The sequence below is a fragment of the Limanda limanda genome, chromosome 14 (genome assembly GCF_963576545.1).
Source record: "Limanda limanda chromosome 14, fLimLim1.1, whole genome shotgun sequence".
NCBI lineage: Eukaryota > Metazoa > Chordata > Actinopteri > Pleuronectiformes > Pleuronectidae > Limanda > Limanda limanda.
Window position 1 is genome coordinate 17072571 of NC_083649.1, and position 27175 is coordinate 17099745.

The 27175-nt window shown below is 41.0% G+C and overlaps 4 protein-coding genes across 4 annotated transcripts; 2 read left to right on the forward strand and 2 right to left on the reverse strand.

Annotated features, from left to right (window-relative positions):
- Positions 1-990: 990 nt before the first annotated feature.
- nlrc3l1 (NLR family, CARD domain containing 3-like 1) lies at positions 991-5722 on the forward strand. The gene is made up of 7 exons (XM_061085839.1): positions 991-1050; positions 2010-2291; positions 2423-2524; positions 2672-2749; positions 2850-2958; positions 3057-3297; positions 3378-5722. Exons 2-7 carry the CDS (start codon positions 2107-2109, stop codon positions 4949-4951), a joined length of 2289 nt encoding a protein of 762 aa, XP_060941822.1. The 5' UTR covers positions 991-1050; positions 2010-2106; the 3' UTR covers positions 4952-5722.
- A 712-nt stretch (positions 5723-6434) lies between these two features.
- LOC133019444 (interleukin-1 receptor accessory protein-like) lies at positions 6435-8056 on the reverse strand. Its single transcript, XM_061085931.1, has 5 exons — positions 8032-8056; positions 7911-7952; positions 7772-7834; positions 7089-7218; positions 6435-6890 (listed from the first exon to the last, which is right to left on the reverse strand). Exons 1-5 carry the CDS (start codon positions 8054-8056, stop codon positions 6716-6718), a joined length of 435 nt encoding a protein of 144 aa, XP_060941914.1. The 3' UTR covers positions 6435-6715.
- Positions 8057-8374: 318 nt separating this feature from the next.
- Positions 8375-15721, reverse strand: rnf121 (ring finger protein 121). Its single transcript, XM_061085932.1, has 9 exons — positions 15582-15721; positions 14179-14216; positions 13634-13775; positions 13062-13216; positions 12847-12954; positions 11473-11593; positions 11241-11374; positions 10372-10473; positions 8375-9852 (listed from the first exon to the last, which is right to left on the reverse strand). The coding sequence occupies exons 1-9, from the start codon at positions 15657-15659 to the stop codon at positions 9732-9734; spliced, it is 999 nt and encodes a 332-aa protein (XP_060941915.1). The 5' UTR covers positions 15660-15721; the 3' UTR covers positions 8375-9731.
- A 4203-nt stretch (positions 15722-19924) lies between these two features.
- LOC133019526 (ribonucleoside-diphosphate reductase large subunit-like) lies at positions 19925-25642 on the forward strand. The gene is made up of 19 exons (XM_061086042.1): positions 19925-19943; positions 20552-20640; positions 20831-21008; positions 21276-21376; positions 21456-21515; positions 21605-21644; positions 21758-21920; positions 22005-22146; positions 22255-22338; positions 22583-22744; positions 22833-22912; positions 22993-23194; positions 23749-23898; positions 23986-24207; positions 24312-24388; positions 24494-24629; positions 24722-24817; positions 24916-25104; positions 25197-25642. Exons 1-19 carry the CDS (start codon positions 19925-19927, stop codon positions 25383-25385), a joined length of 2379 nt encoding a protein of 792 aa, XP_060942025.1. The 3' UTR covers positions 25386-25642.
- Positions 25643-27175: the final 1533 nt, after the last annotated feature.

Below are 27175 nucleotides of genomic sequence, written 5' to 3' on the forward strand. Positions count from 1 at the left end.
TTTTTTAGACTGGTATAATTCATATTTTGCAGTAGAAGGATATTGCAGTGCTGCTCTGGCCCTGCACACAAACACTCACAGTAGTCGGAGTTACATTTGACATAAATCTCGTCTGACTGCAGCGCCACAATATGAAGGTGGATATATTTCTCTTGCTAAGGGAATCAATAATTCATTTATTTTGTAAATATTAAGGAAATAACTGTTCTAATGATAGTGAGTCCTTATTAATGGTAAAATTACATAAATTGAATATTTATTTACTGTCATAATAACCTCCAGCAAAATACACTTTTGTAATGAAAAGAATCATTAGCTACTGTGCTTCTCCTCTATATTTGTCAAAATAATGTTTACTAACACATTCAGCTATTATCATTCGCAGACTATACTATAGCTCATGAAATGGGACTCTAAGTTATTGATACAACTACCGAGAATTATTCCAACACTTCTTTTAAATTCTGTACATGATGGACAAGTATAAGTATAGATAAATAAATAAATAAAAGTTTCTTCTGTATTTCTACATTTATTTATTTCTACATTTCAACATTCATTTTATTTATCAAAACATTTGGCCTTGTTTGGCCTCCATGTTAAGGCAGCAGATATAACGAAGTAATGCATAATGTACTTAACACAATAATATTACATTAGAAGAGGATCTTTTCTGTGCAAGTACTTTTACTTTTGATAATGATTTAGATTTTTGCAGCCTACGAAACTGCTTGCCATGGAGCACAGGTTGCTGTGTGGTACTTAAAGTTTCATCTATGTAAAAGATACATATTATAAAAATAATACAATAAAACATTGTTTTATATAAAATAAAGAGTATCTATTCCACCTGACATTAGAGCTCCTCCAGAGGAGGGGGGCCCCTTGAGGAGCTCTCATGTTTGAGTGCATGTTATTCATTTTCTGAACCACTAGGGGGCGTAACCTGTTTTATGTTTTATTACAAGAAGAAGCCGAAGAAGAAGTACAGGAAGAAGAAGTAGAAGAAGAAGCAGAAGAAGAACAACAACCAGAAACATTACATTTAAGGTCAGTCGGTTTCTACTCTATTTAATTACAAGTAATAATAACATGCTGATACGTGTCATTTACATCTATGGCCGCTGACAGTGTTCGGTCTCAGACGTCAAGGCGGAAGGTTAAAGTTCAAATAAGGAAAATGTCAAAAGTCAGATAAGATCGTGTCCGTCAGTTACACCCCTTCAGTCTGTGACATGTAGTTTATTACATGAGATAATGGCGGGCAGGCTGCACACATGTCTCCTTACATCGGGTGAATACACCTGCAGGTTCACTGTGTAATCTGGGAGGAATATTACCTGTTTATATGAGGCCTATGACTAAGGTTATTACACCGGTTTCAAAAGGGAGTCACATTTAATACAAGGGGTCAAAGGTTGACTATTGTACAGGAGAAGACAAACAGTACGACATAAGGTTTACTGTCCCTCTTTCTCAATATGTGAAGAACATGTTTAACATCCATAAAACTTTACTGTAACTCTGTAAAAAGCAAAAAGTTACAGAGCATTAGTTAATCTTTCTGTTCTTAATCAACCATAAAGTGTGAGACACTAAACTCTTGTTATTCCACTCAGTTGGAAGTTCGAGAGAACGGAATACCGTGAAATACTCCATGCACCTACAGAAACTGAAACAACAATCATTAAGGGAATGTTGTAATGTTTAATGTTCAGCTGATTAAATAATCCTTATAGCTTGCAACAAGTATGTGATCGCACTTTGTTTGCAATCAAAGGATTGTGAGTCTGTTTTTGTTTTTGTACATTCAAACTGAGCAATCATAGCTCACATACAGAATGTGAGCTATGTTAGCCATTTTCATGTTTAAAGTAAATGGACATGAACTTTTTGACTAGGTATTGCATTAACAGACTCAATACACTGAATCCTGAATGTGTCCCGATATATAATTTGAGGACTGATATACTGATGTTTCCTCCATGTTTACTCCTCTTCACATACAGACAGGTTACAGTCCAGAGACTGTCCCTGGAAAACAAGAAGTGATCACCGCTCACATGCTCGTCATGTTAGCCTTTGGCTGACCTGCTCAGTGACGTAATGGAGGACGCTGAACCGGTTGCGATGGCCATGGGGTCAGAAAGCTCTTCCGTCGGGGATCCAGTGTCTGTTAGAGGACAACAGATTGTGTCAAATGAAGACGACGATCTCTACTACATCCCTGAGAGAAGACCGTCTCTGGACCTCGGAGAATGGACAACAAGTCCAATGGATACCAGCCACAGGTAATGAAGAAGAAATAGGAAAATAACAACTTGTCTCTGTGATGATTCAGTATGTCTTATGTGTGTCTTGCACACTTTTTGTTATTAGGCGATCAAGCAATTAAACAATTGCCCTCCTTCTGTTTTTACAGGCATCATGTGGCCCGGGCCCGATCTCCAGTTCTGAGCTATACATCACTGGCATCTGAGGAAGGCTCAATAGAAATGGGTGATGGAGATGGATCTTCCACAAGGTACAAACAGGACAAAGTAATCAGTCCATACATTCATCACATTAAGCAGCTGTGCCTAACAATATACTGTAGCTTATATTGTATCCATGGAAGATGTAGTGACATCTTTTAATTCTAACACAAGCCCCCTTGTCTGTCTGATTTTAGGATCCAGCTGGAAAGATCAGATTCGTTCTCCAGCTCCTACTCCTTCGACAGTGACGATTGTGAAAAGATAAACCTCAAGTAAGAAATATGGCAAGACACTTAAACGTCTGTGCGTGTGTGTGATTACACTACATTTGTTGCCTGACACTAAAAACATGTTTAAATCTCTCCACTCCAGATCCAAAAGCATTGATGATATGGTATCAGGACCTTTTGTCACACCTGAGTTCCTCCAATCCCAGAGTGAGAGCAGCCACCCTTCTCTGACGGTGGCCTTCACCTTGAAGGTCAGTCTATCTTCACCTATTGTTTGTAATAGATTGCATACCAAACAACTTTCAATTTACAACAACAACGCTGAATTTCATCTTTCTTTTGGAATCAGGCCATCTTTGATAGCCTTAGGAAGTTGTCGTCGGGAGCTTTCAAGACTTTCAAGATGATGCTGTGGAAGCATTACCCGCAGACGTTCAACACTCCTCCCCAGGACATGGACATACTGAACCTTGTGGACCGGCTGCTGGAGTGTTACGGGCTGGACGGGTCTTTGCAGATCACCAAAATCGTTCTCGGGGAGATGGGGGAAAAAAAGATGGTTGATTGTCTCGAGACTTTGTGTCTCAGACGTAAGTTCACTCCTCTAATGTCTTCATGGCTAAATACTGTTAATTAAATCTTAATATAACACACATTTACCTTTTTTCAGATGAAGTACGTCACGACTTATGTGCGAATCTGAAGAAGAAGTATGGTGAAGTATGTGAAGATATGGCCGTGCAGGAAGAGAAGAGGCCATTTGACGACATCTTCACTGACCTCTACATAACCTCAACATGCGATAACGGCCCAAATATTGATCATGAGGTCATGACCATAGAAAAACTGGACAGCAACCGGAATGAAAAGCAGCGTCTTTCCACAAAGGATATTTTCAACTCTGAAAGGCCGGAGTACTCCAACACAAAGTTACTGTTGATGACTGGAGTGGCAGGGTCGGGGAAGTCAATGGCGGTCAGAAGGTTAGTCCTGGATTGGATTGAAGGGCGTTCCCACCAACACGTGTCTTTTTTGTTTCCTCTGCCGTTCAGGGAACTCAAACAGTTTGAGGATTCCACAGCCTCCTTTTTGGAAATAATACAAAAACTCTACCCAGAATCTAAAAAACTGAGAGATGAGGACTATAGATGCGAGGACTGCAAAATAATGTTTGTCTTTGACGGGCTTGACGAGTACAATGGGACGCTTGACTTTGAAAACACTATGCTTCTCAGCGACCACACAGAGCCCACCACCCTGAACGTCATTGTGGTCAACCTCCTCAGAGGGAGGCTGCTCTACCGCGGCCTCTTCCTGGTCACTTCTCGGCCGCAGGTAAAGCCCTGCATCCCCTGGGACACGCACTATGATGAGATCGAAGTGCGTGGATTCTGTGACCTCGAAAGGGAGGAGTTCTTTAGGAGGAGATTTAAGGACCCAGGTCAAGCAGACAAAGTTATTGCATATATCGAGTCTTTCAGAACCCTCCGCATCATGTGCCACCTGCCCTTGTTCTGCTCACTGGTTGCTGATGAGGGGTATCGCATTTTTAGAGAACAGGGGCCAGGGGCAGAGCTGCCCAGGAGTATCACCTACCTGTACACAAAGCTAGTGCTAGTGCTCACACGCCAGCATCGTATATTGAGAGCTCCAGATTTGAGCCTGGAGGAAGAGAGAGACTTCCTTATGAAACTGGGAGAGTTGGCCTTCAACATGTTGGAAGGAGGCCAGTTCAAAATCACCAGGCCCAACTGGAAACACACTGGAATCAACGACAGGGAGGCGGTGATTAACAGTGGCCTGTGCACACAATATATCACAAAGCCACACGTCTTGTTTCAGGAGATTGTCCTGAGCTTTATCCACCCCACCGTGCAGGAGTACCTGGCCGCCCTGTATGTGTTTCTCTCCTTTAGAAACCAGGGGAAGAATGTTTTGGAGCAGCAACTGAGAGGCAAGCTCAAGATGTTCAAGGGACATAAAGGCATGGAGCTGTACAAGAGCGCTGTGGACAGAAGCATGCACAGTGAGGACGGCAAACTGGACATTTTCCTACGTTTCCTGATAGGGATGGAGCGCAAGCCCAACCTGGAGCTCCTCCAGCCGCTCTGCACGTCCTCTGTAAAGTGGCCAACAGTGATTGAAGAGGCTGCCACCCTCATCAGGAAGAGGATCAGAGAAAATAAGTATCCTGGCAGAAATGACAATTTGCAGCACTGCTTGGAGGAGCTGGGTGTATGTTAGCATCAGAGGAAGTAGAGAAAATATTTCCCACCTTACTCAACCCTCCTGATAAAGAAAAATGGTTGTCTTCAACCAACATTTGCACTAATGGAGTTTAGAAACATTAAAGACTCTAAAAGCAGCCACATTGTTATAATCAGGTTAACTCAAGACGGAGGCGTAATTCACGTTTTTATCAGTGTCGTATATACAAGTAGTCGTTCAAGCCTTTGCATGGACACATGCATTTGTTTACAAGCTGAGGGAAAAGGAACCAGCAACTTCAGAACCATGTCGACTGACAGAGTTGAGCAATGTCACAGGATTGAAGACAAGTGCATAGTTTTATTTGTTGGGACATCTGAGATGAATCTTAACAAGAGATGGAAAGCATATGAGCGGAGAAGCATACCCTGCATGAATGTTGTGTAAAGACTATATTCATCATGATAATACATTTTGTCATTTAAACAACATAAAGGTCTTTAACTTTGTGTTTTTCTTTGTTGTTTCATGGTAGAGCTGTGTGCAGCACACTAACACATTGACCATGACTTACTCTGGAACAAATCACACCAGAGTAACTATGTGTAGTTGCGGGCGTTGCAGGAGCCCTGTGGCGATCACAGAGATGCAATTCTCCATGTTATATGTTTGTGTGCCATCAAAATGATATAAAAAAGTTTTTTGACAACAACTTTGTGCTGCTTTAAGTTCCACAGTTACATTGCAATCTTTAAAGGGAATGGGGATGTTATTTAATGTGTAATAATAAAGAATGGATTCACTGAAGGTGTGACTTAAGGAGATTCACTTTTGTTAAGTTTTTAATATATATATCATTAATAACTACCAGACTGTTTTACTTTATATCACTTTTAATCTAAATTTGTCAATTTTTTTTGGGGGGGGGGGGACATGGCATATTTCATTTATAGTGTTCCAACTTCATTTACTCCAACCTAGTAACATCTGTACTGAGGTTTACAGCTCTGCAGAAACCTCACAGATATAACCTTATGTATTTATACCAGGATCATTCAATAGAGACTGTTCATGGTTGGCATCTAATTTACAAGCAGGTTTTTAAATTACTGCACTAATAAGGTCATATAAAGTATCATGATTATTATAACTCCTAGCTGTGTGGCGAATGTGTGAAAACTGAATCTGCTGATTAGTTACTGCAGTCGACACGTTGAAGAGCTGCAGTTCTGTCATTGCGTACTTTACACAACTAAAACACCCTTCACTCTAAACCCTGAAGCTCACATCACTACCACAGTGTTCAGTCTACTTGCACATGAGACTAACAGTGGGGTAGAGAGAGTGACACAACCATTCAGACAGACACAAGTTGTCTGTTTGAAATAAATGGTGCTAAATTCATAAATATATAGGAAAACAACCTTAGGGTTCAATCAGCACTAAACACTTTAGTTTGCGAGTGAAATGACAGAAAATGCTTCAATGGTTTACACATAAAAAAATCTTTATGCCAGCACACAGGAATGATACAGAACCATAGCAAATCACAGTGTAACAATATTCTCTCTATATTCTGCAGATAGATGATAGCCCTGCTTTACTTCAACCGTATCAAAGGTACATTCAGTTCCACAATAAAATGCTCTGTAAAATAGAAAGGGTACTAATATACTTCAATTGCTGTTTGGTCTGTATTGGCTCTCACCAAACAGTGTAACAGCTAATATAAAATTCACAGATTAAGTTGATTCACTGTTAATATATAAATGAATAGAAACCCATTGGTGTTACTAACATTCAGTGTTCTTTCCTTTCCTTTCCTTTATTTCTTATTTTTCTGAGCTTTATTTGCTTCTGGGCCATTCCAACAGCGCTCGTCACCATGCAGGTGAAGCTGGATTTGAAGTCCTCTGGTGTGACGTTCTTCAACAGCAATCTCCTCTGGAGGATTGTACCGTCCTCCAACGGTGATCTAAAAACACACAATCAGTCACTACAGCTCTCTCTGCAGGATTCTTACCCAAATCACTGTGTACACTGCTTTCTTTGAAGCAAGGATCCACTGCAGCTTGATATTCAACAACATCTTTGTGGATTATTCTACTTAAATGGCCACAATGTGATATGCTAATTTCCATTTAAGTGTAGATATAAAAGTCATAGTACTCACTGTTCTGATTCTACTATTCTGTCACTGCTGGGTATATCCTCAGGAAAAGAGCCATTGATGAGCCAGTAGATGAGCGTCACTCCATCTTTACTATTTGTAACTGCATCACAGTGAAGAATCAGTGGCTCACCTGTGAGGCAGAACACACCCAAACAGTTTCAGTACATATATGTGTACAAGCCAAAATAAAAGCATGGCCTATGCTAAGTAATGTTTTAGAACTGTTGGTCTCCAGATACATCAGAATTTGGCAATAAATACAAAATGCTGCCCCCTCTTCCTGGAATAATGTACAGAACGATCTGAAATTGTCAGAGCTGGTTACTATGGGGGAATTTAAGTCCATTTATAATTGAGAAAAATAGCTCTTACTGCCACTGTGGAAAATATACTTTAAAGTTTTTAAAAATCTCTGAAATTCTGTTTGGTGGATTGTGTATTTAGTAAATGACACAATGAACTGTTATATGATAGCTGGATCTTTGTATTGTTTTTTATTGTAACCATGTTTTCCGGTCCTATTGGCTAGGTCTCTCTTCTAAGAGAGATTTGAACCTCAACAACACCTTAACCTTGTTAAATTAAAAATATATGTACAGAAACCCTGATATTAAACTAATCCTCAACTACGTAGCATGAAAAGTTTAAATATAATCAACACTTGATAGCAGTTGGCAATTTACCTGGATGAGCTTTGATATGGACTCGATCTTCCCCAATGATGCGTGGAGATCCATCCGCAGACACTGAAGAACAAATTCATGTTAGCAAAAAACTGAAATATAAAATATACAACTATGTCACCCATAAAACAAACTGTACCTGATAATCCATCTGCAAGCAGCATACACAGAGATGCCAAGGCTGCAGCAGGGAGACAAGACATTAACAGTCTGTCGCCATAACGATAGAAAACGAAAGGGTTGGTGTAATTAAATATTACCTTTTACAACAGAGGGCAGCTTCATAGTGATCACTCCAGTGAGAGGTGTTCGCTCTGCACTGCTGTTAAGAGTTACTCTATATATACACACCGATATATTTAACTTCCTCACCGCCCACTCAGAAAAAATTACGTACTATCAGTGTATGGGGATTTCCTCAGGGTTCCCAGTGTTTTTCCCGGAGGGATAATGACACATTTCAAGGTTCCAGAAATCAAGTAATCTGACTAAATCATGGTTCTCAGTCACAAGACTTCAAATAGGCTGCAGGAGAGAAGTAGTTGGGTTTAAAATGGTTGAAACACAAACCTAAATGATGTCCAGATAAAAAATACACACATATCTCAATCATTTGACATTTATTAAACGATCTTGATCAAAACATGAACAATAGAACAATATGTTCAGGTTGGCCGTGTTGTACAAACTCCCTCTGAAACCTCGAATCAATCAGATCACATTTAAAAAAAGACTGGCACCATCAGCAGTCACTGAGTTAAAGGATCATTCCAGGAAATGTTTCCTCCTCATCCTCGACAGACGTTGTTTGAACAATTAATGGTTTCAGCTCAGTAACTAGCTGGTATCGTAGCTTTGGTTTGTGCTAATTTTAGAAATGCCTTAACTTACCCAAATTACAGAAAGATAGCTTCTCACGTCTCACAGTAGCTACCAATGTAGATAGATTTAGGCTTTTATCCAGCTGAACTTTCTGCTGCAAAACTCAAAATAATGGAGGTAGATTAAGTGTACTTATTAATACCAACATAATAAATACGATTTTCAATAATTGTAAAAGAAATACGTCTTACCTGAAACTTAATCCACAGAACACAGCTGATAGTTACATGAATTAGAACTATCAGCAGGAATTGATACAGACAGCTAAGTAATGACTATTTTGTACATTTCTAATATATTTTTGTAATGCAAGTGAACCGATGCTTAAATTGTATTAAAAATTGTCCTTAAACATGAATGAAACAAAGAGTCAAATCAAAGACAGTTGTGTCATTAATGTGTGTCCATGAAGACAATCAGGACATTTTGAATTCCTGTCATTCCTGGTTATTTATGATTCACACTTTATCCTCACGACGAGACTTTCGGTCACAAGGTCTATTACTGTAAATGCTTAGGAAACTATCCACAGTTGCACTTCAGGTCAAAGTATGGAATCAGTCCAGGTCAAACAGCTTTATATCAGCGATTACCTTTAACCACAAATGACGCAGCTGAAGAGGAAGTCTGTGTGTACTGACGAGGCAAAGGGAGCAATGACTTTAAACTATTTCCGTACAGTATTTATTTCTCATGTTATCAACATGAGGAAGAAAAACACCAGCATGATCCTTCAACTATCAACACGCACACTTAAGACATAGATTATTGAAATGAGAACCTCTCTAATGATTTAGAAAAAAAACATTCTACTAGACTGTAAGATGCACAAACCAATTATTAAGGTGTAATGCTGGTGTAAAGCAAATCTTGGGAGACTGACACAGACATCAAATTTCAAATTGCTAATAAAATTCAAATAATCTGTAAAATGCAGACAATGTGCCTATAAATACATACAAAAAAAGTATTGACACTTTTTATTGGTATTTTTAGTTCAATGTTAGGCCCACAGTCTTTTCGAGCCAGTGCACATCTTCTATGTGTAGCGTGTATGTCCTTTACTGCCAGTCGCAGGTCACTCCAGACCCAGGATGTAGTTGATACCTTGCACAAATCCAATAATAACAGGCTGCCAGGCCACCAGGTACCGAAGCCAGTCCAAAAGTTGTCCATACATGACGTGTGGCCTCTCCCACCTAAAACATGGGTTAAGGAAAAACTCCGCTTTCAACAGCAAGAGGTAATTGTTCATGTTTAGTTTATATGAAAGCATTATTTAGTGTATGGAGTTGCAGTTGTCAGTGCTGCCTGAAGAGTAAATTCTGAACCACAAAAAGGAACAGGAACTTTGTACGCAACCTTTAAAATGCCTCATCTCTAGTTCCTTACAGTCAGCAATTAAGCTGCCTGAAAAACAAAAAATCACCTGAATGTTATTGTATAAACTTCTGTACAAGATAAACTTCCTGTTACTTGGCATAACTGTTTCCTGGATATTGATTTGATATATGTGGCTGGAAATTACCCATCAAGTTTTATATATTCGAAAATACTTCCTGCATGTTTGTCCTCAAGTGTGTTTTCCTACACTCCATACTGCAGGAACAGTGTGTATATTTATAAATATGATCTCTGACAATGCATAAACAGATTATTGAGATGTCCAGTGAAAAGGGTAAATCTATAATGTGAGAATCCAACAATAAAAAGGATACGGGTTACTGAACATCCTCTTCAGATCCACCTTCTCCTTGCAGTAAGGGCACATCTGCTTCTTTCCGACGATACACCATCCTCTTATGCAGAACTCATGGAACCTGGATGTGGAGTTAAGGCTTGATAAAGAATTATCAGTAGTCACAGTTCAAACCAATACACAGGCCCAGAATTAAGAAATTAAACTAAATTATGCAACAACTTGTTGAATCAATAATGGATTGAAAGATAAATAGATTTTCTGATTCCATTTCCATCAACTACACCGAATGTCCTTTGATGGCACTCTACGGATCCCAAATTACAAAATGAATGTGTTACTATAATAGAACAACAAACACAACAAATTACAGATTAAATCAAAAACTAGAATAAAAAAGATCAGTACACATAAGGATTAAGAAAAATTAAGATTAGAAATTTCTCAATATACATAATGTGCAAGTTTCTGCAAACGGACTTCCAACATCCTGTCATCCAATCCATCTCACAAGGAACTTAGACTATTTGAGAACAAAGGGAGACCCTCCTCACTATGACTTGCATATAAATAAAGGAATACAGGTGTAAAAAACACCCACACTGTGACATTTGATAAGGTTGCATGCTATTTACAGCTTGTGAGCAGCAATAGAAAAATAGTGGGGGAAGTAATGTAAGTGCATCGTAACATCAACATCCTGGAATAAAGGTCAAGTTAACTGTCAGTTCCCCTTTACTGCTGTACTGAGAATTCCATTAATATACCTCCTTTAGAAATCAAATTCTCCATATTGTGCCCCAACTTCTTCTACAATTAATGCAAATAGATACACATAGTAAAGCAGTATTGGCATAAGAATATGTCAATAACTGGTAGGAAGGATACACATGGTTGCAGGATAATCTGTATGTGTTCTCAATAATCCCTTCCTCGCTGACGTCTACGAGGATTGCCTGACCGCACACGGCACAGATATTGTCAGAGAGGTGTTTGGTTGGCATGCCGGATGCGCTGTAATACTTAAGAAGAACAGAAAAGAGGGAATGCGACAACAGTGAGTATGATATTTTAACAACAGGGCACAAAAACATGCAGTGTCTTCAATCTGCCCACTTACCCCGACGGTTGAGGCCATGAAGTCTGCACACATTTCCGCAAAGTCCCTCCCCAGGACGCCGTAGTACAGACCGTAGAATAGTAAAGAAACACCAAAGTCCATGGCATCCTCTGGCTTTATCCTGGAGAGTGAAAGCATGGTGTGTAAATAATGGCTCTTACTGATCCTCCTGCAGCAGGGTTCAATGTCAACATCTGTTCATGTCATTATGTTTTAGACTTGGTGTGTAGAGCATGTTAAAATAAGAGTCAGAAACATATTAAAAGCTAAAAATCAAGTAAACCAAAAAAATAACAAAGATAGCCCAAGCCTCTATTTCAAAGTATCCAAATCAAGTGAGCTGTACAAGAATATCCTTTTCCATTTATATCGTTTGAAACTAGTCAGAAAAAACATGCACAGCTGCCATCAAAGGACAACTACATCTCAATCGTCTACTGAAGTTTATCATAAGTAAAAAACTGACCTTGTCCTCAAGACTTGACCAATATAAAAATACTGGAATATATGGACTAAATACTCAATGAGATGTAACTCACTCTCTGTTTAAGTGATAAACTTGAACTGTACTGTTGTGTTGCCCCTAGCAACCCCTGTTCCCCTTTCAGTCTTTTGTCTTTTTTCTATTTGATTGTTCTGAAATAAAAAGAACGACTTGACTTATGATAATGCCGTCCATTACATTTACTAAGCTCCAGGCAACATCTTTAAATATCTTGTTTTGAACGACCAACTGTCATTAGAAACAAACACAAGAGACAGTTGTCCTTTCCTTGTCTAAATAGAAGTTGTTGTCATAACTATTTAGGTATTCATACATTGAGAATGATAATATCCGAAAGCGACACTGTACTACTTAAAAACTTATGAAATGATGTTGACTGTGCGCGTCATGTGACAAGAGCTTACGTCTAAATACATACACCTGGGGTCATGAAACAGGCACAACAAGAGTATTGTTTGCCGTGTCTTTCTGCTAAAGTCGGGGAAATTCTAGAACCCTGTTAGATGAAGGATTTTGTGAAGAAGTTTAATGTTGGGTGTTGCTTCAGTGCATTAATCAGAAAGTAAGCAACCAAAAACAGATGTACTTCCAGGCGGAAAATAAAGGAAAAGAGCAAGACGCCTCTCAGTTGGATATTCAGATAAATGATGACTGTTGTAGGAGTCAGATATTGAAATGGAAAATAAGTTTTAAGTTTGAAAAGATGGCTACTCCTCCAAAGAGCAACATAGAGTTTATTTAGAGAGTTTTAAGAGGTAATGTCCCCTCATTTATTTGAACAATTATGTAGTTGTATTATCGGAAAGGACAGAAAAGGTTAAAAAGTTCATTCATCAGCAAAGACATTCTGTGGACCTTACAATACATACCTGAATATTAGGTTGATACCAAAAAGTGTAAACATGATGACACTGTAACCAACTATTCCTGTACCATAGCTGACTTTGTAGAGGAGGAGGAACCACTTATACACCAACCTACAAAAGGCAGAGAAGGACATTTGTCATATCATGCCATAAAAGGTCATCAGCAGTTCAATGCCTTTCCATATATGGAAAGGCACATCCCTTAGATAGAGTTTTACCTCGGTGTGGTGCAGGACAGTGGCTTGCGAGTGGCACGGAAGGAGATGTAGGCTGTGACGACAGAGAAGATAAACCACGTGGTCAGGAACCTCCACCAGTGGAGTTTGGTAGTAAAGTAGAGAGGAACTACCCACATCTGGAACAGAGTCACTAGCTACAAGACAGCAGAGCATACAGATTAGAATGTGTGTGTTCACTAGAGATAGAGACGATTGCATTATGACACATCATTTCAACATCAAAACAGACACTACTGACAGCATTTCGTATATGGAGAGAATGGGGTAAGAGTGAAGATACAATATTTGTCTTTAACTGAGAAAATATATAAAGTAGAGTCGTGAATCATGCATCTAAGAGAGCCAATGCAGACGTTTGAGAGACAACGCTGTCAGTACAGGTTCTTCTATCCCTTCCTTGATCGTAAACAAGCACAAACCCACTGACACCTACACTGTGTCTGTAGCCAAAACAGAAAATGTCTTTGGAGTATGTGTCTTCACATGAGGGCAATTCAAAACTTTGCTATCACAACTTAAATCATTTTGATTGTGTGACTTTTGTTTCTTACATTGTATGACTTTGTATGTCTCTGTTTCCACTGCACGAGGACTAACTGGGCGACGACCAGGGTGACGATGAGGATGAGCACCATCTCTGCGTGCATGGCCTCATGGCCTTTGTGTTTGGCGTGCATTCTTGCATGCTCCACCCTGTGGAAGAAGAAAAAGAGGAAGAACGTGCATAACGTGTCACACCATTTGATGATTCATAACATTGCAGGACAGGCGTGTCTGAAAAACTGCATTAGACTTCTTTATACACTGGTGACTCCCGATGGCAATGACTGAGAACTGTTTGAAAAAGTGTCATGTGGGTGATGAGCAGTTGCTCTGGGCAGAGCTTTGTAACTATAGCCTTCTTTCTAAAACTGTGTGGTTAAGTAATGTGTCAGTACAAAAAATTCTTTCAACCCAATCCAAAAACCTTCAAATGGAATGTAAAGTTATTTTACCAAAACCTAGTGTAGAAAGTGATTAAAAAATATATTTAGCATGAAAAGACAAGAGAATGTTACTAAATTAAATCCATAAAATGTGTAATAGAGACACTTACCTCCACTTTTCTTCTGGTGAGAGCTTGGACACGTCGATCTAAAGACAGAAAGGGACAAAATAATGACTCTTATCTTTAATACTACTGTAATGTGCACTAGCAGAGTACATTGTATGAATCTATTTTGATCACAGACAAACTAGTTCAACTTCTAAGCAAGATTCCTTGATGATTTGCAGTAAGGAAATAATTACAATGGGAGACAAGACGGTCACAGTTGATTGAGGCCGCTGAGCATTACCTCTCACACAGTTGGCTTCAAACCCCCAGAACTTACATTGCATACCAATTAAACAGCAGCTGAAGTTCAATCTGCCTCAACCCATTTAGATTTGGTTGTGCCGGAAATGGAAATGTTTGTGGGTTCGCTACCATGTTTTTGGGTTGTTGCTAAAATCACACTTCCTGATGTTCACACTGACAAATATTTTAGTTTCATTGATGCCACATAAAAAAAATAAATTGTTAAGAGTATGTTAAATGTGTGAATAACAAAGTCTCCCCAAACTTGAATCAGTCTCAGTCATCAGATCAGTACATTTTAAGAGTTTACATCATGACACAGGAGAGAAACAGGTTATCAGAGCGCACAAGGTCCAACAGAGATCGTCACTGGACCAAACACAAGGATCCAAAGTGTATTTCAATCAAGTCACTGTGATGACAGCCATCTACAGTATATGTACCGACTGCACTTCATGCTTATGAGCTAACAGGATCCAGTTCTCTCAAGAAAGATTTCCCCATGGGGACAATAAAGTATATTTGATTTGATTGGTCACTAGTTTTTCTTGCACTTTCTGAACACCTGCTCTAACATCACTTCAACATTTACATGTTAGTTTGACCTCAAGCTTGAAATCCTACAGGAAGTGGTTAGGGTACCTCCCCTGGCTTGACACTGGCAAACAATAAAGCCCTTAGCACAGAGAAGCCCATAGATGACCTTTGACCCGATGGGCCACATCATCATTATTCAAAGGGACATTTAAGAACATGGCCGTGAGAACGAGGTTTGAGTTGACTAAACAAATTATCATTTTATCTTTAACGTTCCTATGTTAGCTACTTGAACCAGATAAAAACATGACTGAAAGGTTAGCCAGTTCGCTAGTTTGGCGATGCTAAATGACATCTCCCTTCTGCTTTGGCAAGCACGGCTCTTTGTGCTGAACCAAACCCACCCAGTAATGTTCAGAGCACCGTGTGGTTACCTGTGGACCATGCCCCTGCTCGGTGACAGATGGCTGTGCAGCGGAGGCTAGCTGCTGACGCTATGCTAAACCCGTGTGTAGCAGCTAGCACCAGAGTTCCGTGTTAGCGGCTAGCAGCAACATCACGGAACCAAACCCCGGCGTGTTTTGTCCGCCGTCACACGTCGGTGTTTCCCGTCCCTCTCTCACCTGGTGCGGTTCATCGTGGTGTCCCAGTCCGTGGTCGTGCTCCACACCATCAACCTCCACCTCAAACACCCCAGCCATCGTCGGAGTGCTGCTTCACCCTTCTGGGGCCATTAGCGTTAGCATGAAACCGGTCCTGTTTGGCTGGCTTCCCTCCCCTTTCAAAATAAAGCTCGGGGTTACTGTAGGTCAAACATTGAGCCGGTGACAGAGCGAGTTAATCAAAGGATATGTGACGCCTTTTGTTTACGAGTAGGAGTCTATTGATTTTCCCAGGACAGTTTTCTGTTTTGACAATTACAACAGAGATTGATGGATTATATGTGACGTGATCGTGAGGATGCAACGTAGGGACATGCTGAATGACACTGATGGAAGAAGTAATCAGATCTTTTACTAAAAATAACAATACAGCAGTGTGAAAATACACAAGCAGAAGTCACGAATTAAAAGCAATGGTAGATGTGGTCAATAAAATAACAGAATTGTGAAGTGGGCTGGTTCTGAATGTGACCAAGGAGGACGAGAGGACGGTTTCAAAACCACTGTGTATGTTATTGAAACACAGGATGTTGTACTGTGGTCAAGCCAGGGTTAGGGTTAAAAATATAAAGAGTCTGAAATCAGCTGTACTGATAGCATATCATGTCATGTCGACAAAAATTTACATTAATGATGTCCACAAACGGGGTGATTCTTACCTCTATATTGTTCTCTCTGAATTGTGTACTAAATTATGCTCCGAACAGAAGCTGTTCGGACCAATCACATTGTCAGGGCGGGCTTTAAACGATGACGGACAGATGATCAACCATAGATATGTGATCAGCAGTTACATAATCAACTACGTCATCGAAGAGCGCTTGGGTTGACTTTGTTTTCAACAAACATGCCTGCCGCTGGAGAGCTGAGATGTGTAGATGCTGCCACTGAGTCTGTTTTAGAAGACATCGACAGCGCATTCATTTTGAAAGAGGAACAGAGAAACGCGATCAAGGCATTTGTAGATCAAAAAGATGTTTTTGCCGTCCTTCCAACGGGATTCGGAAAAAGTTTAATTTATCAGCTGGCCCCGATGTGTTGCTCAACATACGTCACATACTACATTGCTCTGATTGGTTGTCGGTCTATCAAATTGAGCAAAGAGGCATTTTTTTTCCTGGTTCGGTTGAAACACGCCCCATAATCACAACCAAATGGAACGGTCTCAGACTCATATTCTAGACTAGAATCATGAGTATGACAACGTCAGGCTACTGCCGGTGCGAACATTACATTACATTACATTTCATTTAGCTGACGCTTTTATCCAAAGCGACTTACAATAAGTGCATTCAACCCAGAGGGTACAAACCAAGAACAACAAGAATCAAGACAGTACAATTTCTTCGAAATAAAGCAAAACTACAAAGTGCTATAAGTAAGTGCCATTTTAGTGCTACCAAAGTGTTAGTTTCAAAAAGTGGTTAGTTTTTTTATTTATTTTTTTTATTCAAGGTACAGTCGGAAGAGGTGTGTTTTAAGTTTTCGGCGGAAGATGTGTAAACTTTCAGATGTCAATTGGGAGCTCATTCCACCATTTAGGAGCTAGGACAGCAAACAGTCGTGATTTTGATGAGTGTTTAGCTCGCAGTGAAGGAGCAACGAGCCGTTTAGCTGAAGCAGAGCGGAGTGAACGTGCTGGTGTGTAATGTTTGACCATGTCCTGGATGTAAACTGGACCTGATCTGTTTACAGCATGGTATGCGAGCACTAGTGTTTTGAACCGGATGCGGGCAGCCACTGGTAGCCAGCATAGGGAGCGGAGGAGCGGAGTAGTGCGAGTGAATTTAGGTTGGTTAAAAATCAGCCGAGCTGCTGCTTTCTGGATGAGCTGCAGAGGTCGGATGGCAGTAGCAGGTAGACCTGCCAGGAGGGAGTTACAGTAGTCGAGGCGTGAGATGACCAGGGCCTGGACCAGAACCTGCACCGCCTTCTGAGTGAGAAGGGGGCGTATTCTCCGGATGTTGTAAAGCATGACTCTACAGGACCGCGTTGTTGCAGTAATGTTGGCAGAAAGGGAGAGTTGGCTGTCAAGTGTCACACCCAGGTTCCTAGCAGTCTGAGTGGGAGTTAGCACGGAGTTGTCAAAGTTAATAGTTAGGTCGTGGGTGGGAGAGTTTGTCCCTGGAAGGAAAAGTAGTTCAGTCTTGTCAAGGTTAATCTTCAGGTGGTGAGCGGTCATCCACTGAGAGATGTCAGTCAGACAGGCAGAGATTCGTGCTGCTACCTGTGTTTCTGATCGGGGAAAAGAGAGGATTAGTTGGGTGTCATCAGCATAGCTATGGTAGGAAAAGCCATGTGAGTGAATGACAGAGCCGAGAGTGTTGGTGTACAAAGAAAAGAGGAGAGGACCCAGGACAGAACCTTGAGGGACCCCAGTAGTGAGAGGACAAGGTTCAGAAACAGATCCTCTCCAAGTTACCCGATAAGTGCGTTTATTGAGGTAGGAAGAGAGCAGGGAGAGAGCAGAGCCTGAGATACCCAGGTCCTGAAGGGATGAGATCAGGATCTGGTGGTTCACTGTGTCAAATGCAGCAGAGAGGTCTAGAAGGATAAGGACAGGATAAGGACACAGAACATGGGCGAGGAAATGAGGCGGACCGCTTTTCGCGGTGCTTCTACCTCCGGTGCGTCCCGGGGTTAGAGGATGATGGTGTGACGTTAATATATTGTTTTACATTGCTGGTGTCACGTCATGATAATTCAGTCTCTTGTGCCGCCCTCTCGGCATTTTTCACCCTAGGCAACCGCCTATGTCGCACGTACCAGGAGCCGCCCCTGCAGCCGACACTCGCATCTCTGTGGTCAAATCAGCCGAAACAGAAATTCTACTGCACTCATATACTGACACTTATGGTAAACTCATCCAAACCGCCCAGAAAGGGGATGGCAACGGAGTACTCAAAGCACCATACATTCTATGGGAAGAACACATGTGGGCATACGTCCGGTTTTCAAAATAAACTGTTGACATGGAGCCTATACAAAATGCATGCTTGAAAAATAATTCTTTGATTTAAATCCACAAGAAGAATATATCGTCTTACCTGTGTCATTTTTATGAATAGCATATGACTGTGTTCAATACCTCTCTGACTAGCTACATACTGAATATTAAACATATGTACTGTATAGATTTGGAGATTTTTAAAGTAAAGTCCAACATGTGTACAATCAAATCAGTTCATTTCTGGATATTTCAAAGTACTATAAAAGCACTGACTGCGGTTGTGCCGCAGATCAGCTGTCTGTCGGTACTCTGTTGTTAACATGCGCTGTGTGTCCGCTATATGGCCCAGCTGCAGGGTTATCTCCAGCATTTCTTTCAATACTAGTTGGATTATGTACTAAACACTAAGCACTTCAAATATAAACCTCTTAATCTAAACAGTAAAGATGTTTGATATTCAGTATGTAGGTAGACAGAGAGGTCCTGAACACAGGCATATCAGTCTCTCTATGAACTTATTGAGCAAAGTGTTTTTACAGTACTTTGAAGTATCCTGAAATGTTCTATTCCACATTGAAAATGTTGGACTTTACTTTGAAAAATCTCTAAATCTTTACAGTAAATATGTATAATATTCATTATGTAAGTAGTCAGAGAGGTCCTGAACACAGGCATATCAGTCTCTCTATGAACTTATTGAGCAATGATTTTTTTTACAGTACTTTGAAATATCCAGAAATGTACAGATTTGATTTCATTCAAATTAAAAACTTTACCATTTTTTATTTACTTTTCTCGAATTCTCGAATGCTTTATCTTTCTGAAGTGCCACTGAAACTGATTATTTGTGACGATTTCCAGCCCCATTATATTACTTTAACATCCACAGATATTTATATTAAACGTTTTGTGTATTTCATTGATTTATGAAGCTTGCTTTGTGATGACAATAACACAAGTGGATGTCACTTATAAACTGAAACACACACAGTGTAAGAGACTCAGTCCTTTTTGCGGAAATGAAACACAATAATTACATTTGACAACTGGAGCTCTTGTTTGATGACATCCCGCCTGGTTTGGAGCGGAAAAAGAGACCGGATGTTGTAAATGTCCCGAGCGATGGGTCGTGATTGGCTCAGAGGTCTGCAGGGCTCTCCTCTGATTGGCTGAGCCGCTGACACAAAGCAGTGTAACTGGTCGGGGGGCTTGTTCGCGCCGTCAGTTCGAGATTCAACTGTATTACTCGATTGTTCTGACGGTTCCTAACCCGCTGTAAATCAGCTCCTTTCATCTGTTTCCAGAGAGAAACCCCTGCAGCCGCCGTGGGACCGGACTCCGCTCGGCCGCCGTCATGCACGTCATTAAACGAGGTACAGTCGCTCATTTTTTATAAAATAGTGTAAGATAATGCGTTAGTAGGATGGGGAAGATGTGCAGAAAAATTCAAATGCATCTAAGCTCTGATAAAAGCTAACAATGCAAAGAAATATAAGACTGTATGTGGACTTCAGCTCCAGTGTCACTCATGTTGAAATGTGTGTTTTTGTTGTTTCTTGGCTCGCTGCGTGTACGATGAGACAAACAAAGAACCGGGGCTTATCATAGGACACATACTGATTGGGCTTTTCTCAGATGGCAGATGTGCAGCTTGTTTTATCTCCATTTTAAATACCGCTCAGTGTTGTACACACTTTTTTTAAAATGTATTAATAGCTGCAGTACAGCAGAGATTTTAACTTATATTCTTTCCTGTGCAATTATATCACAGTGAACTTTTCCATAAGTGATGTGTAACAGGAGGGTTGTCGTCAGGAGGTATAGATATGTTTTGTTATGCCGCGAAGCAGCTGCGGCTTTTGCTGCCATAATAACTGGTTAGACAGGTGTTCGTGTGGTTAGCAGCTGCCATCATAACCATCAGTATTCACCAGGCTTCACTAAAGGAGCTCATAAGAGGACCATGTTGCTTGTGTTTCAGATGGTCGTGAGGAGGAAGTCACCTTTGATAAAATCACCTCTCGTATTCAGAAGCTTTGCTATGGACTCAACTCGGACTTTGTGGACCCTGTAAGTTCCAAACACTTCAGTGCAACTACATCCACTTTAAAGGAAACATCAGTTTCAGAGATTTAGATCAGATAAACCTTTATTTATCCCACTCAGCAGATAGTTAAGATGGGGTAGACTAGAGAATACAAAAGGTAATAGAACAAAAATGAAATGTTCATGTGGAAACCCTTTGTCTCTGCTCCTGCAGACCCAGATTACCATGAAGGTGATCCAGGGTCTTTATAACAGAGTCACCACCGTGGAGCTGGACACCCTGGCAGCAGAGACCGCTGCCACCCTCACCACCAACCACCCTGACTACGCAATCCTGGCCGCACGAATAGCTGTGTCAAACCTGCACAAGGAGACCAAGAAAGTGTTCAGTGGTGAGTAAAAGTGTTATAAGCATCAACAGAGGTACTGCCCGATGACAAACTGTGTGATTTGTGTAATTAGTATTGCATTCAAAAATAAATAAGAGGCCATGTTATTTTATGCATTGTATCCATAGTGTTTGCATTCATTTTAATCTTCTCTTCAAAATGTTTTTACATTTTTTTTAATTTTTATAAAATGTGTGATTCATTGTTCACTATGAAAGCGATGAAATTATTAAAGTTCTATACCCTTTCGTTCCTTTTTCTCTTTTGCAGATGTGATGGAAGACCTGTACAACTATGTCAACCCATTAAATAGACTTCATTCTCCCATGATCTCCAAGGAGACGCTCGACATTGTGCTTGACAACAAGAATGTACGTCACCTTGGACGATATATTTTGTTCTGTAATAAAGTTTCGTATTTATTAACATAATGTCCCCTTTCCTTTGCAGTGCCTCAACTCAGCCATCATTTTCGACAGAGACTTCTCTTACAATTTCTTTGGATTTAAGGTAATTATAAATTGTCATTAGACCTACATTAAACATCTAACTCAGATGAATTTGAAGTGTAATTCTTACTTTTCCTTTTGCTCTAATAGACTCTTGAGAGGTCGTATTTGTTGAAGATCAATGGCAAAGGTGAGAGTCTATTTTTATTTCTTGCTACAACTTCTTCAGAAGTGTATCTTTTGTTGTTTAGATTTTTTTTTATCATTGTGTGTTTGATCGCTAATCAAGTTCTGTCCCTGCAGTTGCTGAGAGACCCCAGCACATGCTGATGAGAGTGGCCGTCGGGATTCACAAAAGAGACATCGATGCAGCCATTGAGACGTACAACTTGCTGTCGGAAAAGTGGTTCACCCACGCCTCACCTACACTGTTCAATGCCGGCACCAACAGACCACAAATGTCCAGGTAAATAAAGAAATGTTGCACTGAACAGATTTCACCAAAATGTCTGAAACTTGATTTTTGTTACAAATACTTCCTTTTTTGCAGTTGTTTCCTGCTATCCATGAAGGACGACAGCATCGATGGTATTTACGACACCCTGAGGCAGTGCGCCCTCATCTCCAAATCAGCTGGTGGCATTGGATTGGCCATCAGCTGTATCCGAGCAACAGGCAGCTACATTGCTGGGGTGAGAAAAATAGACATTACTAAAGATTGTAGTAATAGAGGAGCTTACATGTACATGATGTACACTTTGTAAAGTTATATATGACTTAAACTGGTGTGTGTATTTCAGACAAATGGCAACTCCAACGGGCTGGTTCCCATGCTTCGAGTGTACAACAACACGGCACGTTATGTCGACCAGGGTGGCAACAAGGTAAGAACAGAGATAAACAATACACACAACTGTTGTCTACATTGTTACGCGAGAGAGTACGAGTATATTTTAAGTATAAATACATTTTCGGGGCTTTTATGGCCTTTCATTTTTGATAGGGAGGAGAGCAAGCTGTGGTGGGGGGGGGGCAGAGGTAGAGTGGGGGAGGACATGATGCAAAGAGCCACAGGCTGGAACCGAACCATTTTTTAAATCACCTGACTCTCTGTGTTCGCCCGTTCAGAGACCCGGGGCCTTCGCCGTGTACCTGGAGCCGTGGCATTCGGACGTGTTTGAGTTCTTAGAGTTGAAGAAGAACACAGGTAAAGAGGAGCAGAGGGCCAGAGACCTGTTTTTTGCCCTTTGGATCCCAGACCTCTTCATGAAACGAGTGGAGAGCAATCAGGTGAATACTGGAAGCATTTCCCACCCTAACTCAGATCCTACATCCACTAAGGCTCCTAAGTCTTATCAGTCTGCTGATATTCTTGTAGGACTGGTCTCTGATGTGCCCCAGTGACTGTCCAGGGTTGGAGGAGTGCTGGGGAGAGAAGTTCGAGGAGCTGTACACAAGGTCACATTAGCACCACCAAACCTTGTTCTCAACGAAACCACCCATTTCTCAGCATTAACGTGTCTCATGATCATCCTCAGATACGAGAAGGAGGGCAGGGCTAATCGTGTGGTGAAGGCTCAGCAGCTGTGGCACGCCATCATCGAGTCACAGACAGAAACGGGCACGCCGTACATGCTCTACAAGGACGCCTGCAACGGGAAGAGCAACCAGCAGAATCTGGGAACCATCAAATCCAGCAACCTGTGCACAGAGATAGTGGAGTACACCAGCAAAGATGAGGTGAGGGAACGGAGATATCATATTGGTGCCGATATGGATTTTGGGGGGGTAAATGTCAATATATTATATATTTATGATACTGATATATTCGCCATTGCATATATTTATTTATAGTGTAATTTATATTGCCTTTTTCTACGAGAAAAACTATGTAAGCAGCACTGCTCACATGCTTCTACGAGTCTTTTACATGAGCATGGTTGTTAAACAGAGCCTCCACTAGAGGGCAGCGCAGTGTGAAGAGTTAACTGAGACAACAACAAATATGGAGGATGTCGTCATAATGGACCTCTTAAGGAAGAGATGCCTGTTTCTTACCAACTCGCTAAGTCTCTCCAAAAAGTTCCGCCATTGTTGAAGCTTCTTCCTCATGTTTTACTTTTGTGTCACTTGAACTATTGGCTAACGTGTCCATATGGTTTTATTGGTCAACAGATATATCAGTCCAGCTCTAGTACCAATAGATTCAGCTTGCTTTCTTCTGTAAACCTATTTTGTGTAGCAACATTATTTTGTCAGTTTCCCTTTAAAAATCGTTTTTTTTCTTTCTTCAGGTTGCCGTGTGTAACCTGGCTTCCATTGCACTCAACATGTTCGTCACGCCAGAGAAAACCTTTGACTTTAAAAGGCTTGCTTCCGTCACCAAAGTCATTGTTAAAAACCTGAACAAGATTATTGAGATCAACTACTACCCAGTGCCGGAGGTAAGCTTCCTTGTCTCGTGTTGCATCTTGATCGACCCTGCAGCCGAGTCGTGTGCTGAACAACGGCCCCTCTGTCCTGCTTTACAGGCTGAAAGATCCAACAGGCGTCACAGGCCGATTGGAATCGGTGTGCAGGGTCTGGCTGATGCCTTCATCCTTATGCGTTATCCGTTTGAAAGCCCGGAGGCCCAGCTACTCAACATTCAGATCTTCGAGACCATCTACTACGCAGCCCTGGAAGCCAGCTGTGAGCTCGCAGAGGAGTTTGGCGCTTATGAAACCTACGCCGGCTCTCCTGTCAGTAAAGGAGTGAGTAGCTTTCACAATTTCTTAAATCCAGCATGGGGTACAGCTTAGTTGTTTGGCTCAGGTTGTAATTGATTGTTTTGGTTTCTTGTTTTCTTGTTTTCTAGATTCTTCAGTACGACATGTGGGATAAAGTCCCAACAGATTTATTGGACTGGAAGGCATTAAAGGAGAAAATTGCGAAGTAGGTCTTCCTGGCTGTCCTTATTGTTCCTGATGTTTCTAATGTCATATCTGCTGTATGTTGAAATCATAGCTCATCCCTGATTTGCGCGCGCCCCCCCCCCAGACACGGCGTAAGGAACAGTCTGCTCTTGGCCCCCATGCCCACAGCTTCCACTGCCCAGATCCTAGGCAACAATGAGTCCATTGAGCCGTACACCAGCAACATCTACACCCGCAGGGTGCTCTCTGGAGAGTTTCAGGTCAGCACTGAATCCATCTGCTGCTTTCAGCCTCTAAAGTCCTGTGTCATAGAGGGAGGAGTTGCTGAGTGTCATTTCTGCGTCTCCTATAGATTGTGAATCCTCACCTGCTGAAGGACCTCACAGAAAAAGGTCTGTGGAGTGATGAGATGAAGAACCAGCTGATTGCTCAGAACGGCTCCATCCAGGTAATACAATCTTATCTGATTCGATTATTTCCATCACTCTTATACATGTTGTTATGTTTCAAGCATAATCAAGTTATTTCGTGTCTGACTTGTCCCAGGAAATTCAAGAGATCCCTGATGATCTGAAGCAGCTCTATAAAACAGTATGGGAAGTCTCCCAAAAAACCATCCTCAAGATGGCAGCAGACCGCGGTGCCTACATCGACCAGAGCCAGTCGCTTAACATCCACATCGCTGAACCAAACTATGGCAAACTGACCAGCATGCACTTTTACGGTTGGAAGTTGGTAAGTCAGCCCTGAGGGAATGCAGGCTGGACGGATGCTGCGTCACACGGCCAAGAAACATCATCTTTAACCTTATATTCTTGTCTCTGCAGGGCCTGAAAACCGGCATGTATTACCTGCGGACGAAGCCCGCTGCCAACCCCATTCAGTTCACCCTGAACAAGGAGAAATTAAAGGCGGCTCAATCAGCGGAGGGGGAGGCGGAGGACAAGGAGCGCAACATCGCTGCTATGGTGTGTTCCTTAGCAAACAGAGATGATTGTCTGATGTGCGGCTCCTGAGGGAAGGCCTCAATCATCCAGGCCCACTCCCTCTTGAAGCTCACATTTAAATAAATTTTTTTATTTTTGTATTTGTATATGATGCCATTACAACAAGTGTTTAACACATGCCACTGTCTTCTCATCAAACATCTTTACAGTCTTTATTTAATGCGTGTTGGTTTTTCATAATAAGGCGAATGTTGTATGTACAGAATCAACAGGGTGCAGTGAAGTGATGAACTTGTAACTCTTGTTTTTTATATCGTTTTTTAATAAGTGGGTCACATTAATGAACTGCTTGGTGGTGTGTATTTTAGGTGTTTGGAAAAATAAATTTTGTCATACAATGATGTTAATCTAAGTTTCATTATTACATTGTCCAAAATATGAGTTATCTGTCACAATCCAAGTATTTATACATCCATCTATCATCTATACCACTTATCCTGAATGTATATATACATAATGTATACATGCATAATAAGCATGTATAGACTTACATTTATTAAACCAAGAACTATTGTTTAAAAAGCTACATAGATCATTTGCTAACTAAGGCTGGGTAAGTAGTAAACATGCTGATCTGTATTTCTTTTACTGGGAAATGAGAGAGAGGAAAGAGTCTTTCTCCAGGGACGTTCCAACAGCTGCTGTAACAGGATGGTGAGTGTGATACAACATGCCACTACAATATGAACACAATGTAGTCGATGGCTTACGTTGGAGTGTGTTTCAACTCCATTAAGTTGGTAGAGGAAGAAACAGGCCCACAGATCCCAAAAGAAGGTGGAAATGGTGATGACATCAGTCGTGCAATGCTGCAGAGAGCCACAATGTTTTTTCCACTGGAAGAGTCTGGATACAGTGTGAGACCCAGGGGCACGAGAGGCTGCAGGCCATTAATTAATGAACTGGTGTGTGTTCAGGCCTGCAGCCTCATGGGACACTTTTGTGTGTGTGTGTGTGTGTGTGTGTGTGTGTGTGTGTGTGTGTGGAGTGTGTGAGTGTGAAACAAGCTGAGACCTGCACTGTCACACTGTAGCAGCAGGTGTTGATACACAGAGGCAACATTGATTCATAACCTCGGTCATCACAGACGTCACATTCTCCCACAAACGGAGTCAGTGAGACACAGAGACTACTTTACAGTTTTTATTTGTTTTACAAAGACACTTCTGACAAACCTGAATGGAACAAAAGTCTATTTTCGTGCAATATCTGAACGTCACATCAAACGAACCCTAGAGACGGACACAGAATCTTTGCTATTTAACAGTGAAGGTGTGGCAGTGAGAAGGAGAGAGGCCCAGTGTAACTGAGCAGTGCAACTACGATACATGACGCACGGATCTGACAATTAAACTCATTAAAAAAAAAATTACAGTTGGTTGCTGCTTGAAATGTTTTTCCCAGTCATAAGGCACCGAAACCCAACTTTACTAAACACTCATGTTTGTGGAGGTGAAATAGTGCATCTGCTATGAACTAATCTCTTCAGGCTGCTGAACTTACGGTGTTAGCTGACTTTTAAAAAACCATTGGTAATTTAAAGAGGACTGGCTACAAAATCATCTTTCTTATATGTAATCATAAGAGACGAGCACATTGCCACAATTGTGACTAAATCTGAATGCCTGAATTTGTCATATTTCGATAAGAAGAAAAAAAATTTACTTTTAAAACGTAAGAAAAACATTTCTGTTCTTCTGAGGGGTTTTCTGTGTCAGTATCATTATAGAAATAACCAGAATACTACAGAGTTTTACTCGACTATAGTCACACAAGATGACAAATGTACAGATTAGATT